Source organism: Misgurnus anguillicaudatus, chromosome 18 (genome assembly GCF_027580225.2).
Source record: "Misgurnus anguillicaudatus chromosome 18, ASM2758022v2, whole genome shotgun sequence".
Taxonomy (NCBI): domain Eukaryota; kingdom Metazoa; phylum Chordata; class Actinopteri; order Cypriniformes; family Cobitidae; genus Misgurnus; species Misgurnus anguillicaudatus.
The window spans coordinates 36,811,358-36,834,511 of record NC_073354.2 but is presented as its reverse complement, the minus strand read 5'-3'; the positions used below and the strand labels follow the sequence as shown (position 1 = coordinate 36,834,511).

At 38.4% G+C, this 23,154-nt stretch overlaps 1 protein-coding gene and 1 long non-coding RNA gene across 5 annotated transcripts in view; both read left to right on the top strand.

Moving 5' to 3' along the window:
- LOC129429437 (MAM domain-containing glycosylphosphatidylinositol anchor protein 2) overlaps window positions 1-1,673 on the top strand; it is a 105,987-nt gene extending 104,314 nt beyond the window's left edge. For all 4 annotated transcript variants that reach the window (XM_055186137.2, XM_073856429.1, XM_055186139.2 and 1 more), the window contains exon 17: window positions 93-1,673. In XM_055186137.2, coding sequence (XP_055042112.2) covers window positions 93-184 — 92 coding nt within the window. In that variant the 3' untranslated portion in view covers window positions 185-1,673. The remainder of the gene's footprint in view (window positions 1-92) is intronic.
- A 14,614-nt stretch (window positions 1,674-16,287) lies between these two features.
- Window positions 16,288-18,058, top strand: LOC129421049 (uncharacterized). The gene is made up of 2 exons (XR_012358469.1): window positions 16,288-17,586; window positions 17,729-18,058. It is a non-coding gene; the product is annotated as an uncharacterized lncRNA (long non-coding RNA).
- Window positions 18,059-23,154: the final 5,096 nt, after the last annotated feature.

Below are 23,154 nucleotides of genomic sequence, written 5' to 3'. Positions count from 1 at the left end.
TGCATTTCCACGAAGAATGACAGCGTATATCTGAAAGAGGACGCTGGTGTTATTTCGTTAAATCTCATATCTGTCTCTTTTATCTTCTGCAGCTATCAGAGGAAAAGCTTCACACAAAGTCTTCAGTATATGGCCATTGTGCGGCACACTGTTTTTTACTAGTATTTTCTTTCATCAGAGGTGACGTACCACATGAGAAAAGCCTGGAAATGCATCTTTTAATATTTAATCACCAAAGATTCACGCTTTCAGACTGCTGAGAGGCACAAGGCCGCGGCTCCACGTGGAATAAATCCATGACACAAATACAAACCTACACAGAAAAGTAATAAAGATTCGCTGACGTCTCTCTCTCTGATGAAAGAGTTGGGTAAGATGATCTCAGGAGAACAATTTAAGGAGAGCGAGGCTTTAAACACTGACCTGAGAACAGTCAGAAAAGCACAATGACAAATTCACCATCTGACTGTAAAGATTTAAGAAAGAAGAATCTCACGAACGATTCCTTCCTCCCTGTGCTTCATCATCAAATCACTTATTTGGTTTCGATTCAATCCTCCCGAGAGACACTCTGCTTCTCCTCGTCCTCCCATCATCATCATCTACTTTTGATTTTTAACGTTGTTTTACTTTGGCTTCAACGCTGGTAAGACTTTACTTTATATCCCAACATCAGTAGCAGCCTGACACTGTGCACACATCTGCAGAAGATCCACGACTCCATCACTTCTGTCTTCAGAATCTCTGCCATTATAAAAGAAGTGCCTTCAGGTTAAAACCCCATCTGTGAGCCTGACCGTTCATGTTTCTAGCATCATCTATGGGCTATTTTATACACATTTATATATATATCGCCCCTTAAGTGCTGGGACACAGAAGGCACAACAAACAGCTGAATGGAGGACCGGCCTGAAATCCATCTTAATGTGGATAAACCTTTACTGAAAACCAGAGATGAGATCAACAGAGAACTGCAGTTATAAACTCAATCCTGCTGTCACCATCTTCACCCTTCATACAATACTGAACAATGAGAGAAAACAAACAACTAATATTCATAATTATAATACTATTTTATTACTCTATCCTCCTGAATGTGTTTCAGCTTTTACACACAAACTTTGCAGTGTCGTCTACCTGAACGCTCCAACAGATGGTTTTTAATAACGATGTTGTAAATGAAACAAAAAATTATGAAGAAAAGATTTACGTACGTTGTGTTATGAAAATGTTTTGACAAACTGTGTCGCGTTACTTCTTATTTCTGTTGAAATGTTTGACTGATTTCTTGTCGTTTCCCTTGCATTGTTAAAATATCAAAACCGGGCGGCAGTAATCGTTCAGCTGTATATGTAAAGCCGATCTGTTCATTCAGGTTTCTATGTAGAAATCAATGAAGCACAACATTTAAATGCAGTTTTTCTTTTAAATCGTATATGTGACCGTTTCCATGTAAAGCTGAAGAAATGAAGTTCATCTTTAGTTTACATCACACGCTGGACTGGGTTTCATCTTAACGTCAGCTCGGGTCATTTAGTTTCAACATCTCTCGCTGTTTATATGTGCATTGCTTTATCTTTTTTTATGTAATGTTCAGATATATAATGAATATAATTTGTTACACAAAAATGTACACTTATGAAATAAGTAATAAATAAATGATTTATACCAGACACAGTCCTATAAGTAAAGGTGCTTCATGATCAGCGTTGGGTAAGTTACTCAAAAAAGTAATTAATTTCTATTTACTAATGACATCTTCAATCATGTCATCAGATTACTGTACAAATGACTCCCTCCAAAAAGTATTAAATGACTTATTACTAATGAATAAATCCTATTTAGTAAATGATACAAAGATAGGCTTGAAACAGCTGAAATAAATCATATTAAAGTACATCAATTATTCTGCTCACACTTTTTAAGGTTTCAATTCTCGTATTAACTATTAACTACTTTTGGCTCAATATACTCATATTAACTGCTTATTAATACTTAGTAAAGTAGTTGTTAAGGATTGGTAGGAGCTTATTAAGTATTAATAAACAGACAATATGTCATTAATATTAATTAATTGCTAATAACCAACTGGTTAATAGTGAGAATTGAATGTTACCATTATTCCTATAAGTATTTAAAGTGAAAAAAGATTTATAAAAAAAAACATTAAACTTTAAAATAGACTTTAAGGCCCGTATCATACACCCGGCGTAGTTTCAACCCAGTGCAATGATAATTTTCATGTTTAGCGCCACGTTGTTTAAATAGCTAATGCATTTGCGCCCAATGTTGCGCCCGTTCTGGTGTGTTCAGGCGCATTGTTGGCGCGTTGCTATTTTGAGGCAACTAAAATAGACTACACCATTGACCAACTTAAACCTGGTCTAAAGTCTAAAGTCAATGTTGTTTTTGTTATTTAAAGAGCGCGTTAGAAATATGCGCCTATTTTAAGCAACCCGTGTTTGCTTATCACATACATGAATGCACAGCAGCACAAAAACACTTTTAAATATGAAACATTAAAGGATTGAAATGTAAAAGACTATTATTGAGTCTCTTGGACATAAATGAGAACTGATTATGAGTAGTTAGAAGACTTTAAGAGCTGCTTCACCTGTAGCCTGGTAAGTAAATAAATGCTTTGCTTTAAACAAATGCATCTATTTTTAAATGTTTTTAAATGCTACCACACGTATTTATTGTATATGATGACTCTGTACCTCTGTACCTGTGGATATGGTGGTAAGAGAAACATTTTAAGTAATGCTTTAAAAAAAACATGGCGCTGTCCGAGTGCTGAAACGCTTCGGCTCTCCGCACCTTTGTAAATCTTTTTTTGTATTTTTAGAGTACAAACATTTGCCTGCAAATTATTTTATGAGATTACAATGATTATGTAGGATATCAATACATTTACAGCAATTAAAAGCCTGCTATTTGTACTTCCATGACTGAAAGAAAACGGCTTTTAAAGGTTTTAATTAAAAAAATAATAATTTCAATACAAATAAAAACAACACAATTTTTTTTACATTATTCTTAAACTGGGGATCTTCTTCCTCCGCTTAGTTTTTCAGTTTAAAATTCCGCTTTCTAAATAGGGATTAAGCATGGCGCCAGGTGCAACTGGCTTTTATAGGGGATGAGAGCTGAGACTCTTATTGGTTATTGCACGTTACGCCCAAAACACACCCATTTCTCATTACGAGAATAGGAACAACCCTTTTAAGCCATGCGCTTGGCGCATAAACCATTTTTACCAACATTAAATTTGCAAAAGTGGGTTTGGACACGCCCGTATAGACCGTGTGCTTTAGACAATGCGCCTAGATCATTAAAATAGGGCCCTAAATGTTGATGCTAAATCCTTGATGTACAGTCCATATACAGAATTTACTTAAATTACATCAGAAGTAACTCTCATTAAGGGATTACTCTTATTTTTCCTGTAATTTACTTTACTTTTTCAAAGAAAAACAAATTAAATTACAGTAACTAATTACTTAGTAACTAGTTAACCCAACACTGTTCATGATGCCATAAAGGGTCATTTTTGGCTTAATAATGTTCCATAAAAAAACTTTGAACATATTAAGATTATAAAAAACTATGATAGAAATATTTCTTCTAAGATTCTTTGACTGAATGATTTTTTGAGCAACCGAACATAGTGAAGCACCTTTATTTTTAGGAGTGCGGATGGTGAAAACCCAGATAGCAGCTCCGGTGCGGATCCGGACCAGAGTCCAGAGCTGGTATAGATGTCATCTGAGATCTCTTATCTTCTTCTTCCATGGATTAACACAAAAAAGTGAAGCGTTTGTACCTCAGTGGTGCTTTATTAATGGAAACATGCATTACACTGTCATCAGGTTATAACATCTCCGATCATAATGTAGTATTTTATTTCAAAAGGTTTAAAGCTGCAGTCAGCTGAATTGTCATTGATTTATAATTCTAATCTGATCTTCAGTACTTTACGTGGAGCAGGTCACATGTATGTACTGTATTGTGTATTGTGTGTCGGTAAATCAGAGTAGAATGACTGATACAAAACTTTACATTACACAATATCATCTTAATTCACTCTCTTGACTGGATCCTAATCCAGCATCAGTATGTGTCATTCAGATTATTTACCAATACAGTACACACAGCACATGTAAATCTATTCAATCATAACTCCATGGGTTTAAGTCACTCCTATCAACATGCTGTAGTTTGCTGTTACTGGTTTATTTTATTGATATAATGCAGACAGACGTATGGAGACCGACTGGAGTTGATGTGGTTGTGGTGGAGTAACAGTAGCTGCGTTTCCATTACTCTTTAAATTTCACGCAATTGACGGCCAAAACATGTCAATTTCACAAATACTCCCATATCACAAAATCGCATGAGGTGATTTTTCAGGCAATTCAGAAAAGGTTTTATTTCACAAAACTAAAATGGAAAGAGTTTATTCACATTTCATCTGATAAAAGTATTATTTGCAGATGAAGCGGTGTCTTCCAGAAACACCTCAATACGTGTCTGCTCACAACTATAAGAGGTTTTCCTTTCCAATAATGTTTGGATAATACCCCTACATCTCTTTTGGTTTAAAATAATTAGGATAATAATTACTAATAACTATAAATATCCAAGAAACACCAAAAAGCTCCTAAAAGGCTTTCTTGGCAATAATGTTTGGATAATACTCTTACGTCTCCTTCGGTTAAAAATAATGCCTGTGGTGGATAAGATATTAGTAAACCTACCAACATCAGTCGATGTAATGTTTAATGATACGATAAAAAAATCTTTGCTGCCTTAAATTATTTTGTTGAATCAACTCAGATTTACAAATAACATTGACAAGAGAGAAGTTTAATTTTCAATTATGTTTTATAAGTATCTCATCTGTAGTCAAGATAAATACTATTAGTTAATTCAACAAAAAAAATGAGAGCATCAAAGATTTTTTACAATGGAGGAAAATATGTTTCAGTTTCATATCAGCAAATCTGGAAACGCATCTACATGTAGTGTTGACCAAACAAACTGTACACCCATCTGTGTTTCTGTCATTCACATTCATTCAATCAATCATTCTAGTGTTTATAGTTGAGTTTGTATTTGAATGACAGATTTCATGAGTTTTACGGGAGTCACTGGATTATTTATAGCGTTTCTCAGCTCTGTTCCTGGAGGACTTTACATCTGACCCCATTATTTCCCATCTTGGAGTCTGAGCTGATGAATGTTTGAATATAAAGTGAATGTGTTGTAGTGTTGGTGTTCCTCTGGGATGGTTGAGAAATACAAAACTCTATGATCTGTCGCTCAAATCAATCTCAATGAAAATGAATTGGGTTTTCTTCTCTGGTCTACAGTGAAATCATCTCTATTGACTGTACTGTACAATCCTTCTGCTCTGATTAATATCCAATCATTTCACTTCTATTTCTTTCGACTATCATCCATTTTGTGTCATTCTTGCAACTAAGGATGAAAAATAAAGAAAGCTATTTTACATTTGTGTCCCAAAAGTGACTTTAAATCTTTCTTCTTGTATTTCTAGATTACTAATATGTACATATACATACTAACAAAGTGAATGTATGAAGTCTATTCAGTGTATATGTAGTACTTTAAGCGTGTAATGGAAATGTTACGCCTCTTAAAGCACAGCGTCTCTACGACATGGCAGCAGCAGCAACTATACTACAGCAAGAATTAAAGTGTAATGATCCTGTCATAGTAATTCATAGTTTATGTGGCAGGATCGTGGCAGTACCCATGTGTTGTGTGGCATCAAATGGCCTTTTGTTTGGGTAGTGTGCTGCTGCGCCCCTTTGTTTCCTCATTATTTTATTATTAATTATTGGTTAACTCCTCTCACATGACCTTCCCTCGTTATCTTGTTTAGTTTTCCTATTTAAGACCCCAGTGTGGTCTGTGCTGTGTTGAATCGTTTTGTATGTTTTGGTTTGTTTGAGTGTTGTAGTCGTAGTCGTAGTCGTATGATAATGGCTTAGCAATCCATAAGGTTCATCAATCCTCAGACTCTTTGATTTGGCTCTGGAATAGCAGCAATATTTCATCTGTATATTCAAAAGTTCTGCTTTGAAAATCACATTGAGGGGGCGGGGCAGAGACAAGACACGGCAGCACACTACCCAAACAAAAGGCCATGTGCTGCACACAAAACATGGGTACCGCCATGATCCTGCCACATGAACTATGAATTACTATGACAGGATTATGACACTTTAATAATTCTTGCTTCTGCTGCCGCCATGTCGTGGAGACGCTGTGCTTTGAGAGCTTTAGTTGTTTGTTTATGTTTGTGCAGCTATATAATTGTGATGGCACCTGTAGGTATGATGCAAAAGATCAATAGATGAACTCCTGTTTGACCCAACCGTCCATAACAACAGTTTATTTTAAAGTTAAAGCTTTCTTCTTCTCAATATTGATGTGCGTGTACGGTGGAGCGTGAAGTTTTAATTCTGTGTGTGTTGAGCTTCTTCAGTCTGCACAGGACTGCACATATAGATCAGGTTTAACAAGAGACATCGATTTAAAAACTAAAGTGATCACATCAGCAGATGAAGACATTTATTCTACTAACAATACACACGAGAAGTTTAATACAGATGCTTTCATGTATCATTCAAAACAAACACATTATCTAAATATCTCATCTTGTTTTGCTTACAAAATATATTCAACATCACAACATCAAATATACTCAAAGTTTCTCAATAGGTCACATGGACAGCTTGTAAACATTGTGGTGGCAGAAAAACTTTTGCAGGACATCCATGATGTTGGACATCCAAATTTTAAGAATGATTGAAGAAATGCTCCAAAGCCACTGAGAAAAACTGTCAAGCCTGCAGCTATAATTGAATAAATGACTTTTGGTGATGTTTCTGGGTTCTGGCTGTCGTCACCTGCTTTATTTTGATGCTTTTAAAAGCCTGATGAAGTGTTTTGTTTATTGGCAGACCTTCTGATGCTCATAAGGACTTCTGGATTGCTTTAAAACATGTTGTGCTCTTGCCAGAGGAGCATTTATGATGATGTGTATGTGTTCAGTGCTGATCTAATGATACACAACAAAGACACAAAATCACTTTATTCATAAAGAATTGTTCTTTTTTTCTCGTCTCTTACACAATGTCACAAAATATTTCAAATAAGTGATTGACTTTCATGCACAGTTTGCCTGCTGCTCAATGTAACAGTGGAACCGAGATCATCTGATGTTTTACAGCTCACACGAGTAAACTCTGATATCACTCACTCACCCTCATCATTCACGCATTTAGCAAACATTTTTATTCAAAGCAATGCAGGGTCACAGGAAGATGTTTTAGTCTGGTGGTTGTCACCAATGGTTCAGGTCAGACTGTTCCGTTGTCATCACCGATGGTTCAGGTTGGACCGCGCCATGATTGTCACCGATGGTTTCAGGAATGGGCCGTGCCGCTGTTGTCGCCAATGGTTGAGGTCAGACCGTGCTGCGGTCTTCACCGATGGTTCAGGTTTGACCTTGCCGTGATCGACACGAATGGTTCCATTTTAGCAGCATCTTGGTGCTTTTGCACAGGTAAGCACAACAGATATATTTCTGTAAAAAATAAATCTAGTTATAGATATTCATTTACAAGCCTTTCAGGATGAGATTGTATTAGTGTCCCTTCTGTAATAAAGCTTAATTAAATATAAATGAAAAGCTTTGATGCTTATGCAGCAAAATCAGTGTTGTTGATCATCATTTACTTTATTTAATGTCTGACTGAATTTATTAGGCAGAATGAAATTACAACAGTGACTCGCTCATATTTCAGTGTCTCCCACTGGCAGTCATCTTGACTATAAACATCTTTTTATTCATCTTGTCTTGAATAGGAGCAGAATTTCTGTAAGCATTGACACCTAAACAACACATGGATAGATAGATAGATAGATAGATAGATAGATAGATAGATAGATAGATAGATAGATAGATAGATAGATAGATAGATAGATAGATAGATAGATAGATAGATAGATAGATAGATAGATAGATAGATAGATAGATAGATAGATAGATAGATAGATAGATCACACTGATTTTAACTGGAAATGCATGTCATGCACCGACGTACAAAGAGCCCATTTTGTCTTTTCTTTCCTGTTATGTTGCTTCAGTGTTGCAATGTTATTATTTTTACGTTAATTTTTCAGTTTGTTTTTTATCTTGTTCTATTTTTAATCCTTTCACAATCAAACATGACCTCTTCTAGCTCAGTCTTTTGTTTCATCTGTCTTAATTTCAGTGAGTTTAGGGTTTGAGATGAAATGTTCTCTGTGAATTTTCATTTAAAGTCTTTTGTCTGTGAATAAAGCCTTCATTACTTTTGTGACTGATTACAATGAGGTGCTATTGTGATTGAAGAAAGACTCATTTAAGATCTATTGCTCTGTAAGTTCATACAGCTACGAATGATTTCAGTCATGATGAATTGAGGTTTGTATCTATAGAGATGTGTTCATGTGTTCATATTGCATTGAGATGTAAGAGTTCAGACGTCATCGGTCCGTCCGAGCTCTTATGAGATGGATGTTGAGTCCAGATGTGTCCTTTATATAAAACTGCATTCACAGCATTCATCTAACTAAGACTGATAAACCCCTTCTATAAACCAATGTCAATAATAAACCCAGTAAAGAAGTTTTACTTTAACTCCAGGTGAAATACAGCTTGTTGAACATTCTTCACATTCAGACACATTCAACATACTGATGAGAAAGCAACTCCTGATGAGATGAGATGAGATGAGATGAGATGAGATGAGACCGGATCTGATGCTGTGATCTGGACTCAACACTTCACTTTAATCACACAATATTTTCAATCAAACATTATTGCAGTTATTTTGGTGAAATGTTGTGTTGTGTTGTGTTCTGTTGTATTGTGTGTATGTTGAATTATTTTAACAACAGTCTTGATATATATTTTAAGATGACAGACTGGTCTTTGTTAGATGAAATAATGGAGACATTTACACATTCATGCCCTGTTGTGTGTGTTTTTTTTTTTCTTAGTCATGCTCATAATAAAAAAAAAGATTTTGCCTTGATCTTTTTGAATGTGTTTTTAGAATTGCTGTATTGTAAATGTGCATGATTTCTACAGAAATCTATCCCATCATGTTGCAGGTAAAAACTCATACATTTTTTATCTTTGTCTCAGATTGCCTTGTGTGTATATATACTATATATAAATCGATATAACTTTTCAATGACACTCAGTTTGACTTTAAAACTCTTTAATAACCGGGAGTAATGATGAGTTTATATGGACGTGAACTAATATTATGTCAGAGTCTGCTGCTTGTGTTGTAAGTAAACTTGCTGCACAGTGTTTTGTACGTGTAAGATCGTGCAACTTTCACATGCTTGCATAAAACTACACAGAGATCAGCCGCTTTAGTTTTATCAATGAAAGGCTAAAAATAGCGCTGTTCACCGTGTGTTCGTGCCAGAAGTCAAAAAAGACATAAAACATTGTGTTCGGTACCTCAGATTAGATAAATGGGTGGAGAGAAGGCGGTCGCATGTGGCACATTCAACCACATGTGCGTTTACACTACAAAAGCAATCTGATTGAAAGGGTTTTCGACTACCTCTAAATGTGGTTGAAAGTGGACTAGCTCAAAACGCATGAAATGCATGTTAATGCCAGGTGTAAACAGCACCAAAGAGAGAAGTGATGAGCATCCTCTTTGGCTCATTGAAGACCACTCTTGCGGTTGTGTTCTGGATCATCTGTAGGGGTTTGGTTGTGCAGGCTGGAAGTCCAGCCAGTAGCGCATTGCAGTAGGCCAACCTGGACAAGACAAGAGCTTGAGGACCTGCGTAGCGTGCTCATTTAGGAAAGATCTAATTTTCCTAATATTGTAGAGAATTAATCTACAAGAGCGAGCAGTGCTGACAACATGCTTCGAGAAACTAAGCTAACCATCAATGACCACTTCTAGGTTTCTGGTCCTGGAAGTCGTGATGATCAAGTAACCCAGCTGAATGGAAAGGTTGTGCTGAATCTTAGGGTTGGACTATATGACAAGCAGCTCCGTCTTTGCAAGGTTAAGCTGGAGATGATGATCCTTCATCCAGAGTGAGATGTCCCTCAGGCAGGCTGAGATACTGACAGAAACCGTGGAGTCATCAGGGTGGAACAACAACTGGAGTTGTGTGTCATCTGCATTGCACTGGTAGGAAAAGCCATGATTCCAGACACAAACACACACGCACACACACACATATACACACACACACACATGCTGAACATTCATCACATTCTCCAGTAACTCTGTACAGTTTATTTATTTATTCTTTAGTCTTCTGCTGGTTGTACTGTAAGAGTTGATTTATGCTCTTGCAGTTTTCTTCTTTACTGAGGTCAGTCTGAGCGTTCAGCTCCAGAGCTTTGTCTTGATACCTCAGGCAAAACATCTCTGAACCCTAAAACAACAAAGAGCCAAGAAGATTGGAGCCAATAAAGCACAAGAGGTAAAAATCATTTTATATTCTTCACAGAGAGAATTACTGTGAGGTTAAGAGTTACTGTGATTTCAGCTTCATTTTTATACAGTCATGTTTAATACTCTCATGAATCCTGTGAAGAGGATCACTTCAGTTCCAGTCCTCGAGTCTCATTGGTCAACAGCTGTGTTTTATATGATATCACCTCGCAGCACCTTTAGCAATGTTGAAGATGACCAGGAGACGGAGAATACAAGATAAGAAAAGAACTGTAATAAACAATGAACTTAAACATACAGGCTATCAAACAGGAACACAAAACATCGTAATATAAATATAGCCCCGATAACAAAACAGATTGAGCTTAAATATGGAGTTGATGAGGGAGAATGACTGGCGGGTGAAGATGATTGAAGATGAGGAGGTGCAGGATAGAGAGAGATTGAGTCCATAGGGAGTTGATGGGGAAAACAGACAGGCAGGCAGACAGACTGGGATCGTGTTAAATGTAAACATACTGTATGTCAAACATTCTGTTGCTGTTCACAATCACTCAGGGACTATTTGATTTTACGTCATTAAAGTTGTGCTCTTACAGATTATTTTTGCTTTAAAGGGGATATTTCACATCACTATTTTTAAAATGTAAAATAAGTCTTTGGTGTCCCCAGAGTACATTTATGAAGTTTTAGCTCAAAATATCATATAGATCATTTATTATAACATGTTAAAATTGACACTTTGTAGGTGTGAGCAAAAATGTGCTGTTTTTAGGTGTGTCCTTTAAAATGCAAATGAGCTGATCTCTGCACTAAATGGCAGTGCTGTGGTTGGATAGTGCAGATTAAGGGTAGGGGTTATTATAATAAGATCCCCTTCTGACATCACAAGGGGAGCCAAATTTCAACAACCTATTTTTTCACATGCTTGTAGAGAATGGTTTACCAAAACTAAGTTACTGGGTTGATCTTTATCACATTTTCTAGGTTGACAGAAGCACTGGGGCTCAATTACAGCACTTAAACATGGAAAGAGTCAGATTTTCATGATATGTCCCCTTTAATATTTGAGTGGTGTGGTTACCATTAAATGAAAGCAATAAGGTACTTGTGGCTGTACTGTATGATGAATAAATGTCTGCTGAAGGGGTTACAGTTTGACTTGTGCTTAATAATAACACCTTTTCAGTCGTGACTTACTGTACATCGCAGCATCCATGACCGTATTGCCTACTTTAAACTTCTCCTAAATGGTTTACACTCAATATAGTTGTATACTGTAATGTTGTACCTAAACAGAGAGTAAAGCTGTATTATGGTCTTTTGAAGTATTGAATCAAACAAACATCATGTGGTTACTGTAGCAAAACTATGTTTCATTTGTTATAACCATCAGGGTTATTTATAGCAGCCAAACAGTGTCAGTACTAGCATTGTACAAAACATAACCAGACTTATTTTACTGATGAATATGTGAGATTTCAGACATCTTCCATGACAGTGGATGTTTCTCAAGTGTCTTTAATGTTGAGATGAAGAAGATCTCATCAGATGGACAGAAGTTTTTAACATTGATCAAACTCATATCAGTCAAACAACAGGTCACAGATCAGACAATCTGATGTTCTTTAGTGTAGTTTAAATGAAAACACTTGTCATAGATGAAGTTAAATTAAAGACCTTTATCCGGTCAGGTTTCACACATATAGATCAGACTGAAGTGTTTTGGACACAGGGGTTAAGACTGTTGGGTTTTTCTGACAGGTTCATTAGTTAAAGGTTAATCCTTCTGTCAATGACTCATTTCAGTGAGGTTTATCATTGTGGCTTTCTCTGATCTGAGGTGTAAATCAAACTATTTCAATCTAAAAAACTCATCAGAGCTCTAAAACAACATTTTAAAAGTTTTTTGCCAAACACTCTAACAATGTCTGGGTTATTTTTGACCCATAATGGTTAAATATTGGACAGAACATGTGCTGGGTTAAAAATTAACCCAACTGCTGGTTTATTATACCCAATAGGTCATTTTTAACCCAGCACGTGTTCTGTCCAATATTTACCCATTATGGGTCAAAAATAACCCAGATGTTGTACATACACTCATATGAAATCATATTAAAAAAATAAACTAGCATTGTGAAACATCATTATATCATTTTTTTATTAATATTATAAACAGAGAAACAAAAGAAACCAGCTTTAGTTCTTCATCAACAGCGTTTCTGACATCAAATTCATGATATTTCCTAAAATACTGCAGGTACAGTTATAGACACATGCAGGTTAATGAACATTAAAATACACAAACATATTGAGATGAGAATGAAGTCTCTGAGAATGAGTTGTCTGTTGTCAGTTGTTGTTCGTGAGCTTTAAACTGTGAGATAAAGGAAAGATGATTTGACAGCCGTTGTCTAAAATGAGGTAATATCATCTCAATGAAGAGAAAGATTCAAAGCAAAGCATCTCATCTTTACACAGACGCAGATGATGAGAGACTTTCATTCATCTGAACTCAATATGAGATCAAATCTGAATTTGATGATGGCTTCATTATTGATTTAAAACTTAAAACTCGACTTAAAACTGATCTCAATACACATATTCATTAAATTCATTTAGATTAATGAGGACAATTAAAGACAGTGTCTGTAGTGAATCATGATACAGCAGCAGAAGAGTCAATTTGAATGAATCATATAGATTGATTCAGACTAGCACACTGAATGATTTGTTCATGAACGTCTTCATAACTTTAGAAAAGTTGTCAATTTACATCCCCAACACAGCTGTTTTTACTACAAATATTATTCATTATTTTTGTATTCAATTATAAACTACTTTTAATATAGATTGACTGAAGTTTAAAGTCTGATTAAAATTGATGTGTTGTTATTATAGAGTTCATTTGGTCTTAGTTATACTTTATTAAAAAGGTTCAATCTTTCTCAGACTCTTTATGTATTTATTCATTTTTAACATCCAGTATGAAAGCATGTATGAAATATTACAGAGTTATATTTATTTATATTTGTTTAACAATCATTCAATCATATTAACTTAATCCTCCCAGGCTTTGATATGAATTGCTGGACGTCTGAAGGTGAATATCAGATCAGATTTTGTTAAATGTTTGGACTTATCTACACAAACCCCTGCTGTGCTTTCTGTAATAAGAACTAAATGAGTCCCGCTGGGAAACACACATGTTTGTGTATGAGACTAATCTCATGTTTGCTGCTGTTATTGCACACAAATGAAAATGATATTTCTTACAAAGAGAAACTTCCGCTCAGATTCCATCGTTTTATCTTTTTTGTGTGATAATATTTTAAACAAATCTTTAGATGCTTGTATATTTATATTAAATAAATAGATTAAATAATATAAAAATTCACAGAGGCCTTTGGAATAATGTGTGCCATAAAATAAAACATGGATTTACATTAATGAGATCATGTTTGATCTGAAAGACAAATGTTTACAAAATCAATCAATGAATCCGTTTTAAAAGTCTTTAAACACAGTATAAGAAAAGAGTTTCTCCTCGTCTGAAGACACAGATTATACAGGTGACAGGTGAACATTAGGGGTCAGTTTCCCAGACAGGGTTTAGATTAATCCAGGACTAGGACTTAGTTATTTTAGGACATTTAAGGTTTTTTACAAACATGCCTTACAAAAAAACAATACTGGCATGCATCTTGAGACAAAACACAATGTCATAGATATATGTCAGTACAAGGTGTTTTGAAATGAAAACAGTTCAAACATGCATTTAGTCTGGGACTAGGATAAACCCTGTCTGGGAAACCACCCCAGTGAGTTTCTCCTTCATGATGATGATGATGATGATGATTAAATCTGTCTGGATCTTTATTAACTCCTGCTGTGATGACCGTGTGCGTGTAAAGTGTGCAAGCTTGATCCAGATAAGATGATTCCTGTTCCTCCAGAACATAGAGAGATTTTCCAGGAGAAACTCTTGAGAGTTCAGTGAGTGAAACTTTAATCAGGTCCATGAATGAATCAATAAGCGTACAGGATGATAAAGTGTTGTTAAATGGACACAGTAGCCTACTGAATAAATCATTTCCCATGATGCTCTGCGGCTGCTTGACACCATCAGACCTGTGTGACCGCGGTTCCTCGTAAGAGTTCGTGCCCATGAATGTTAACGGTAAGAATCGGATTTCATTTGCATATTTTACACCCACACTGTCTCTTGATTTCTGCTGGGAGATTCTGTGGATGCTGAATGTGAATGCTGTGCAATTAAGTGCCATAAAGTTTCCTTACTGGCTCTCCCACGAGACATCAAACCACAACTCATGAAAATTCATTTCCAGCATCTCTCTCTCTCTCTCTCTCTCTCTCTCTCTCTCTTTCTCTCTCTCTCACATGATGACAGACATGACTTTATGTTGCACATGAGACTTTTATGAAAAGTTTATAAATCTTTTTTGAAACAAATGCACTCTTATATATATATATATATATATATATATATATATATGATGATCTAGTGATGATCTGATGAGTATCTGGTGATGATCTGATGATGATCTGGTGACGATCCAGTGATCCGGTGATGATCTCGTGATGATCTGGTGATGATCCAATTATGATCCAGTGATGATCCGGTGATGATCTAATTATGATCCAGTAAATGTACATTTCCCGCAGTAGTTAGTTTGTCTAGAACAAAGCACTCACATACCTCATATGGGTAATATACTATTGCCGCAATAGTTAGCCTGCCTGGAACCGAGCCGACTTGAACCACTATAATGTTTGACACTTGCATTGCATGCGAACGGCCCCTACGCTAATAGAATTCTGTTTTTCTCTCCCTGTCTCGTCCTCCACCACGAGGACAATGAGACAAACAGACCCAGTTCCGGTTGCTGTGAAGATCATTGCATCACTGATCCACTGGCTGTCCTTCAACGTGATGACCAGCCGATGCCCGACCAACGACCACCGGCTAAACCAGTTTAATTCGCTTACCCGCCTCCTATCCCTACCGTTTCTATATATATATATATAAATATATATTAATTCCTCCCAAGGGTTTTTGTCCTTCTAGGACTTTTTCCCATTGGGTTTTTTTCCTAGAGGGTTTTTAATCCCAGGGAGAGTCAGCCAACTTTGGCTTAACTTAGCACTTTACAGTATACGTTACATTATTAATATGCTTGCTTGTACGGTTTAACCGCTTTCTCTACTTCTTTTATTATCTATTGATTTTCTGTGTTCTCCTCTACATCTTCTCATGTTAAGCTGCTTTGCAACAATTAACACTTGTGAAAAGCGCTATATAAATAAAATTGAATTGAATTGAATTGATGATCTGATGATGATCTGGTGACGATCCAGTGACAATCCAATGATGATCCGGTGATGATCCGATGATGATCTAGTGATGATCTGGTGATGATCCGGTGATGATCCGGTGATAATCCGGTGATGATCCAGTGATTATCTGATGATGATCTGATGATGATCCGATGATGATCTGGTGATGATCCGGTGATGATCCGATGATGATCCGGTGTTGATCTAGTGATGATTTGGTGATGATCCTGTGATAATCCGGTAATGATACGGTGATTATCTGATGATGATCCAGTAATGATCCGGTGATGATCCAATGATGATCTAATTATGATCTGGTGATGATCTGATGATGATCTGGTGACGATCCAGTGACAATCCGATGACGATCCAGTGATGATCCGATGATGATCTGGTGATGATCCAGTTGTCACAGGTGACGTTTTAAATGAACGACGGGCGGAACCCGGCTTCCACATTTTATTTGGACGACGGGCGGAACCCGGCTTCCACATTGCATTTCCGGGGTTTCCCCGAAGTCAAATTAAGCCTGATCACGCTCAGGTGGGGCAAATTAACACAGCGGTTGTTAATAGGCTGACAAGGAGAAGAGTCAGGGTATAAAAACACCTTGCAGACATCAAACGGGGTGTTTTTGTGGTATACGTTGTGTACGTTGTGTTGCTGCTTTGCAGACGGACCACGCTGGTCGGATCGCTCTCCTGGGGAAGAGAGTAAGAGACAGTCAGCGGACGAAGGGATAGTGTGGAGTTTACGTGAGAAGGAGTGGACATAGAGCCATCGAGAGCACCGTGAACAAAGGTTATTGGCAACCAAGCGTGAGTAACCGCTGTGATACTTCTCTGCAAATGTCTTGTATGAAGAATTACCCTGGTGTGTGTTCTTGTGTTTCGTGAGGTCCCTGGCCCCACTGGAGAGGAGAGCGTGGGTGAGCCGCGGTTGACCAGAAGCACGGACGAAGCACCGCCGCCAGTAAGCCAGTGGCCCTGTGGGAAAGAGGAAGTGCAGGTGAGCCAGGGAAGTGATAACCGACACGCCGGGCCTGTGAATACCATACATCTCTCCCTCCTTTGTGTGATCCAGTTGTTGCCCAACCAATCTCTCGAGGTCGTCGTGGTCAGGTGGCAAGGACGATCTAAAATTCACGTGACGTGGTATAAGAGTGCTGTGGGTGAGTTTCACTGATTGATGGTGTTTACGCTTGACTTGCTGTGCGTATGCTGTGCTTGTAGCGTTCGAACTGCCCAGCCTCCGACGAGACACGAGATGGTGACATCTGTTGCGGCCTGAATCCTGTAGGGAGAGAGAGAAAATCAAGCCTTGTGCCCGGGGTGTGACAACGAGAGCTTCGTCTACTACTTACCTGAATCAGTGGAGCTCTGTGTGGGAACGAGGATCCCCCGGCACTGTGAGTAACGCAGCCTGTGAAATAACCTGTTCTGTGCTTATAGCAACAACCTACCTGAACCAGTGGAGCTCCGTGTGGGAACGAGGATCCCCCGGCACTGTGAGTAACGCAACCTGTGAAATAACCTGTTCTGTGCTTATAGCAACAACCTACCTGAACCAGTGGAGCTCCGTGTGGGAACGAGGATCCCCCGGCACTGTGAGTAACGCAACCTGTGAAATAACCTGTTCTGTGCTTATAGCAACAACCTACCTGAACCAGTGGAGCTCCGTGTGGGAACGAGGATCCCCCGGCACTGTGAGTAACGCAACCTGTGGAATAACCTGTTCTGTACTTATAGCAACAACCTACCTGAACCAGTGGAGCTCCGTGTGGGAACGAGGATCCCCCGGCACTGGGAGTAACGCAACCTGTGGAATAACCTGTTCTGTGCTTGTAGCGACTACCTACCTGAACCAGTGGAGCTCTGTGTGGGAACGAGGATCCCCCGGCACTCAACTACTTACCTGAACCAGTGAAGCTCCGTGTGGGAACGAGGATCCCCCGGTGCTGCGAGCATCAGTGGAGTGTTTGCCCTGGTCTGACTGTGCTCGATTCTGCCTCCAGGAGAAGCGGAGCGCGCCACGGGTTGCTGGGCCAGAGCCCCGGCCCCCAGTCTTTTCCCCAAGTGGCCCTGGAGGCAAAGAAGAGCCACATTAGTTTTAAAGTTCCCTTTTCCCCTTCCCCCTTTCCCCTTTTTAAATATTTAATAAAGCTTGTTTTAATTATAGTATACTCGTCTGTCTGGTCATTGGGGTGGTCTTGGGAAACTCCTCGAGGTGGAAGAGTTAAGAGGGGTGTGGCCCAGTAGCATATTCGGGTCCGCCCCCGGGGGGTGACACAGTGATGATCCGATGATGATCCGGTGTTGATCCGATGATGATCTAGTGATGATCTGGTGATGATCCGGTGATGATCCGGTGATAAACCGGGGATGATCCAGTGATTATCTGATAATGATCTGATGATGATCTGGTGATGATCCGGTGGTGAGCTGGTGATGATCCGGTGGTAATCGATGATGATCTGGTGGTGATCCGATGATGATCTGGTGATGATCCGATGATGATCCGGTGTTGATCCGATTATGATCTGGTGATTAGCTGATGATAATCTGTGATGATCTGGTGATGATCTGGTGATAATCTGTGATGATCTGGTGGTGATCCGAGGATGATCTAGTGATGATCCAGTGATGATCCGATGATGATCTGGTGATGATCCTATGATGATCCAATTATGATCTGTCGATGATCCGTTGGAGATCCGATGATGATCTGGTGATGATCCGATGATGATCCAATTATGATCCAATTATGATCCGTCGATGATCCGTTGGAGATCCGGTGATGATCTGGTGATGTTCTAGTAATGATCTGATGATGATCTGGTGATGATCCGATGATGATCCAATTATGATCCGTCAATGATCCGTTGGAGATCCGATGATGATCTGGTGATGATCCGATGATGATCCAATTATGATCCGTTGGAGATCCAATGATGATCTGGGGCCTCATTTATAAACCGTGCGTACGCACAAATTTGATCGTAAAGTGTGCGTAGGCAAAAATCCACGGCAAAGTCCATATTTATAAAAACTGCCTTTGACGTGGAAAAGTGCTTAGCGCCACGTCAGGGTCTGGGCAGACGTACGCACTTTTGCTTGTCTGATTGCTGCAGGTTTTTGGAAAATAAGCCAATCTTGCTGCTCGAAAATTGGGTTTAAACATTGAGAAGTGCTCTTTTATATGTCTGTGACATTAATTAGGCATCGTTTAAAGGTGGAGATCTGAAACTGCTCAGCTGCGCACAAGTTCAAGTTCATTTGCGATTGATAGATTTGAAAGGGGTACGCGCGTTTTCTGCGCATACGTTTGGTTTATGAATCACACGTACGCATTTTTGTTAAATGACCGTAAGATCAAATTTAGGATGGTTTTTACGCAGCATTTTATAAATGAGGCCCCTGGTGATGATCTGATGATGATCTGGTGATGATCCGGTGGTGAGCTGGTGATGATCCGGTGGTAATCGATGATGATCTGGTGGTGATCCGATGATGATCCGATGATGATCTCGTGATGATCCGGTGATGATCCGATGATGATCCGGTGTTGATCCGATTATGATCTGGTGATTAGCTGATGATAATCTGTGATGATCTGGTGATGATCTGGTGATAATCTGTGATGATCTGGTGGTGATCCGAGGATGATCTAGTGATGATCCAGTGATGATCCGATGATGATCTGGTGATGATCCAATGATGATCCAATTATGATCCGTCGATGATCCGTTGGAGATCCGGTGATGATCTGGTGATGTTCTAGTAATGATCTGATGATGATCTGGTGATGATCCGGTGATGATTTGATGATGATCTGGTAATGATCCGATGGTGATCTGGTGAGGATCCGATGACGATCCAATTATGATCCGTTGATGATCCGTTGGAGATCCGATGATGATCTGGTGATGATCTGGTAATGATCTGGTGATGATCTGGTTATGATCTGATGATGATCTGGTGATGATCCGGTGATGATTTGATGATGATCTGGTAATGATCCGGATCCTTCATTGTGACTCTCTGAGATTTTACATTCAGAAAAATAATATCAAATTATAAGAATGTATTGTTTTAGGAATGAAATCCAACCTCAAGTGTTTAAACAATCCCAGATGTCCCGGCCAGATGTTGGGATTTTACAGAGACTGGCAGCAGTGACTTTGCATAAAGATTAAAAGGTCAAAACTGCATTGTTTTTGTTTTTATCTTAACTGGCTGCACCAATTGCAAATGTGACCTAAAGTTGCTCTGGGATTCTGTAACTTTATTTAAAAACTTTGTGCATAAGAAGGTGAAATAGATAAGGGTTCATTGAGAGAGGAAGGTTAGAAGAGAGCGTAATCTTCATTTTAACCTCAGGCCGCAGTTCCTGCGTGTTGAAGGATTTCTGCATTGCATTAGCGTGTTGTGAATACAGATGAATCTTATCTATAGCGCTGTAGTCTTCATCTCACTGTGTTGAATATAATACAGCTACAGACTCTTGCTCTCTTTCTAAACCTCACCGTTTTATGAGTCAGTATAATCATTTACATCTGAACATCTATGTGATGCAAAATATGAAGCTCACTGGGTCACCAAGGCCTGGAATATAAATCTCATATTGATCATATCTGGATATCATTTTCACTTTCATCTTCTACTCAACATCTCCTCTGATGCTCCACAGAAAGTCGTGTAGGTTTAAAATGACATGAGGCTTTATTTTTTTGTCTAAGATACAGAACAAGCAGTGCTTATAGATGTTATTGTTTTATTTCAACTTCAGAGAAAGTTTCATCAGTCAGACCGAGAGCCTGCGGGCGAGTCACAGAGGTCTCGGTGTGTTTCTCCTTCTGGGCTTTCGGAGGTTTGTGAGAAGTCAACACGCAGACACTTAATGAAATTCTTCTCCACTCGCTTCCTCGTTTATTTCCTGTCCTTGGCTTCACTTGATGGATTATGGCATCAGTAAGAAATAATTAACAAGACTCCAGACTCCTGTCTGACTCAACACTGCTGCTGTGTGAGGTTAAAGATCAAACTCTCTTATTAACAGTCTTCTTCTTCTTCTTCTTCTTCTTCTTCTTCTTCTTCTTCTTCTTCTGGTAGAAACACAGTCAGCTGTAAACACCCAAACAATCCACATACAGTATGGCACAAAAGTCACATTTCAGCAATTATTTGACTATATCTTCTCAAGGGACAATGCAATAGAAATGAGATGTGGATATATTTTAGAGTAGTCAATGTGCTGCTTGTTTAGATTTACTGTCCTCTGAAAATAACTTAACATACAGTCATTAATGTTAAAAAGGATGGCAACCAAAGTGAGTACACCCTGAGTGATAATAGATTTATATTGTTTAACCATGCAAAGCAAATGTCCAATTCATCATCATCATCATCTTACAAATGTGCGTGTTTTGTATTAGCCGCTGGATGTTGAACATGGCACTGAATGGCACCGAATGTCTTCTAAAGAATGTGGAGAATCTGAACTGTAGATTAATAATATTCAACAACAGATCTGGTGGTTGTCTGTTAAATTGTCGATTTGGATTAAAGTTGTGAAGATGAACTGGTCCTTATAATGTCTGTATTTACAACATAAACTCATCCGTGTGTTATTCTGTGGCCTAAACCGTTTCACCACACATCTGAAGAACCCAATGATTCATCTATTAAAGAACAGCAATTAAAGAAGAATATCTTGAGAATATTTTGGGCACTTTATCTAAAACTTTAGAAATTTTCCACATTAAACAAGTTTGATCATTTGACCCTGTTTCTGTTTTATCTCATTATTGTCCATGAGAAATAATTAAGAGACCCTTTTGTGATTTGTTTTTTCCTCTCTTGTATTGGACTGCTAGCACATAGCCTCGTGACAAACTTAAAATGTTACGGCTCACTTGGTTCCGGTTTTATGTATTTACAATGGGCTGTTGCTGAAACCTAAACTGTTTTAAATAAGATTTTTATACATTATCTGCAATATAAGAATAAATATTTTAAACATCACTAGGTTCATCATCTTCAAAAGAAAAGTGTCCGCCCAACAGTAGTCTTTGTTGGTAATCGGCATCCCTGCGCTTGACCATCAGCGTGATGCACCAGGAATCTTGATTTGTCAGATGCGAGGCCACTTTCTTCCAACCGTCCACGGCCCAATCACAATGATCCACAACGATATTTCATGCATTGTAAGTAATGGCATGCAGTTAACGTGGGGATCCGGCCGGGTCGTCGGCTCTGCAGGTCCATACGCAGAAGGTTTAAATAAACTGTGTGCTGTTGCTCCAGTCATCTCTGTTGTAGCCGCTGATGATTTGTCGCACTATGACCCTGTGATCTCTGTGAATAATGGCCGAAAGTCTCTACTCCCCTTTGGCATGGATGAGCTTCAGATGACATGCAGCTGGACAACAGTTTGTCATTTGGCCATCTGTGCACCACTTTTGATACTCACTACAGTGGCACGTGAATAACCCACATGCCGTAGGGTTGCAAAGGGGCAGGACATTTCCAGTACATTTCCAGAAACTTTACATGGAAACTTAATCTGGGGGATTTTGGAAATATTCCAAATTGGAATTTATAGGAATTTAAATAAAATAAAGAATTAAACGCATATGGTAGCCACCACAGGACAAACACATCGTCGTCTGAGACAGTGTAGTGATTAAACGCTTTCTGTAGAGCAGTTTGTCTGTTTAGGGCTACTGTAGAAACATGATGGCGACTACCATGCCAGGTGCTGGCTCTTTATCGCCCCCTGCTGGCTGACTGCAGTACAAGTCATAAACCCTGAAAATTCCTGGAATTTTGCAACTCTAGACACACAATTTCTGATATTGAAGTTCCCAGGTGATGTGCCTTCACAATTTGTCCTCTTTTAAAATCAGATAAATCTGCAGCTTTTCTCATTTTGACGCCAAACAGTTTACTGACTGAATCCTTGTGTGATATATAAAGTGAACTGTACCTGTGCCATTGTTTGGTTGCCAGGTGTGCACGTAGCTTTAGGATGGAGGTGATCATAATGTTATGGCTCATTGATGTATATGTGTGTGTGCATGTGTGTATCTACTGCCCCCATGTGTGTGTTTGCTCTCAGCATCACTCTGATATATTAAAACTTTTTTTAGATTATTTAAAGACATCATGTGCCAGAACAAAATATAAGAAGATTGTATGAGGACTCATTCTGTCTGTATAAATAACCAGAAATCTGACAGATATTGCTTGTCTGTATTGTACAGTTTTTATGA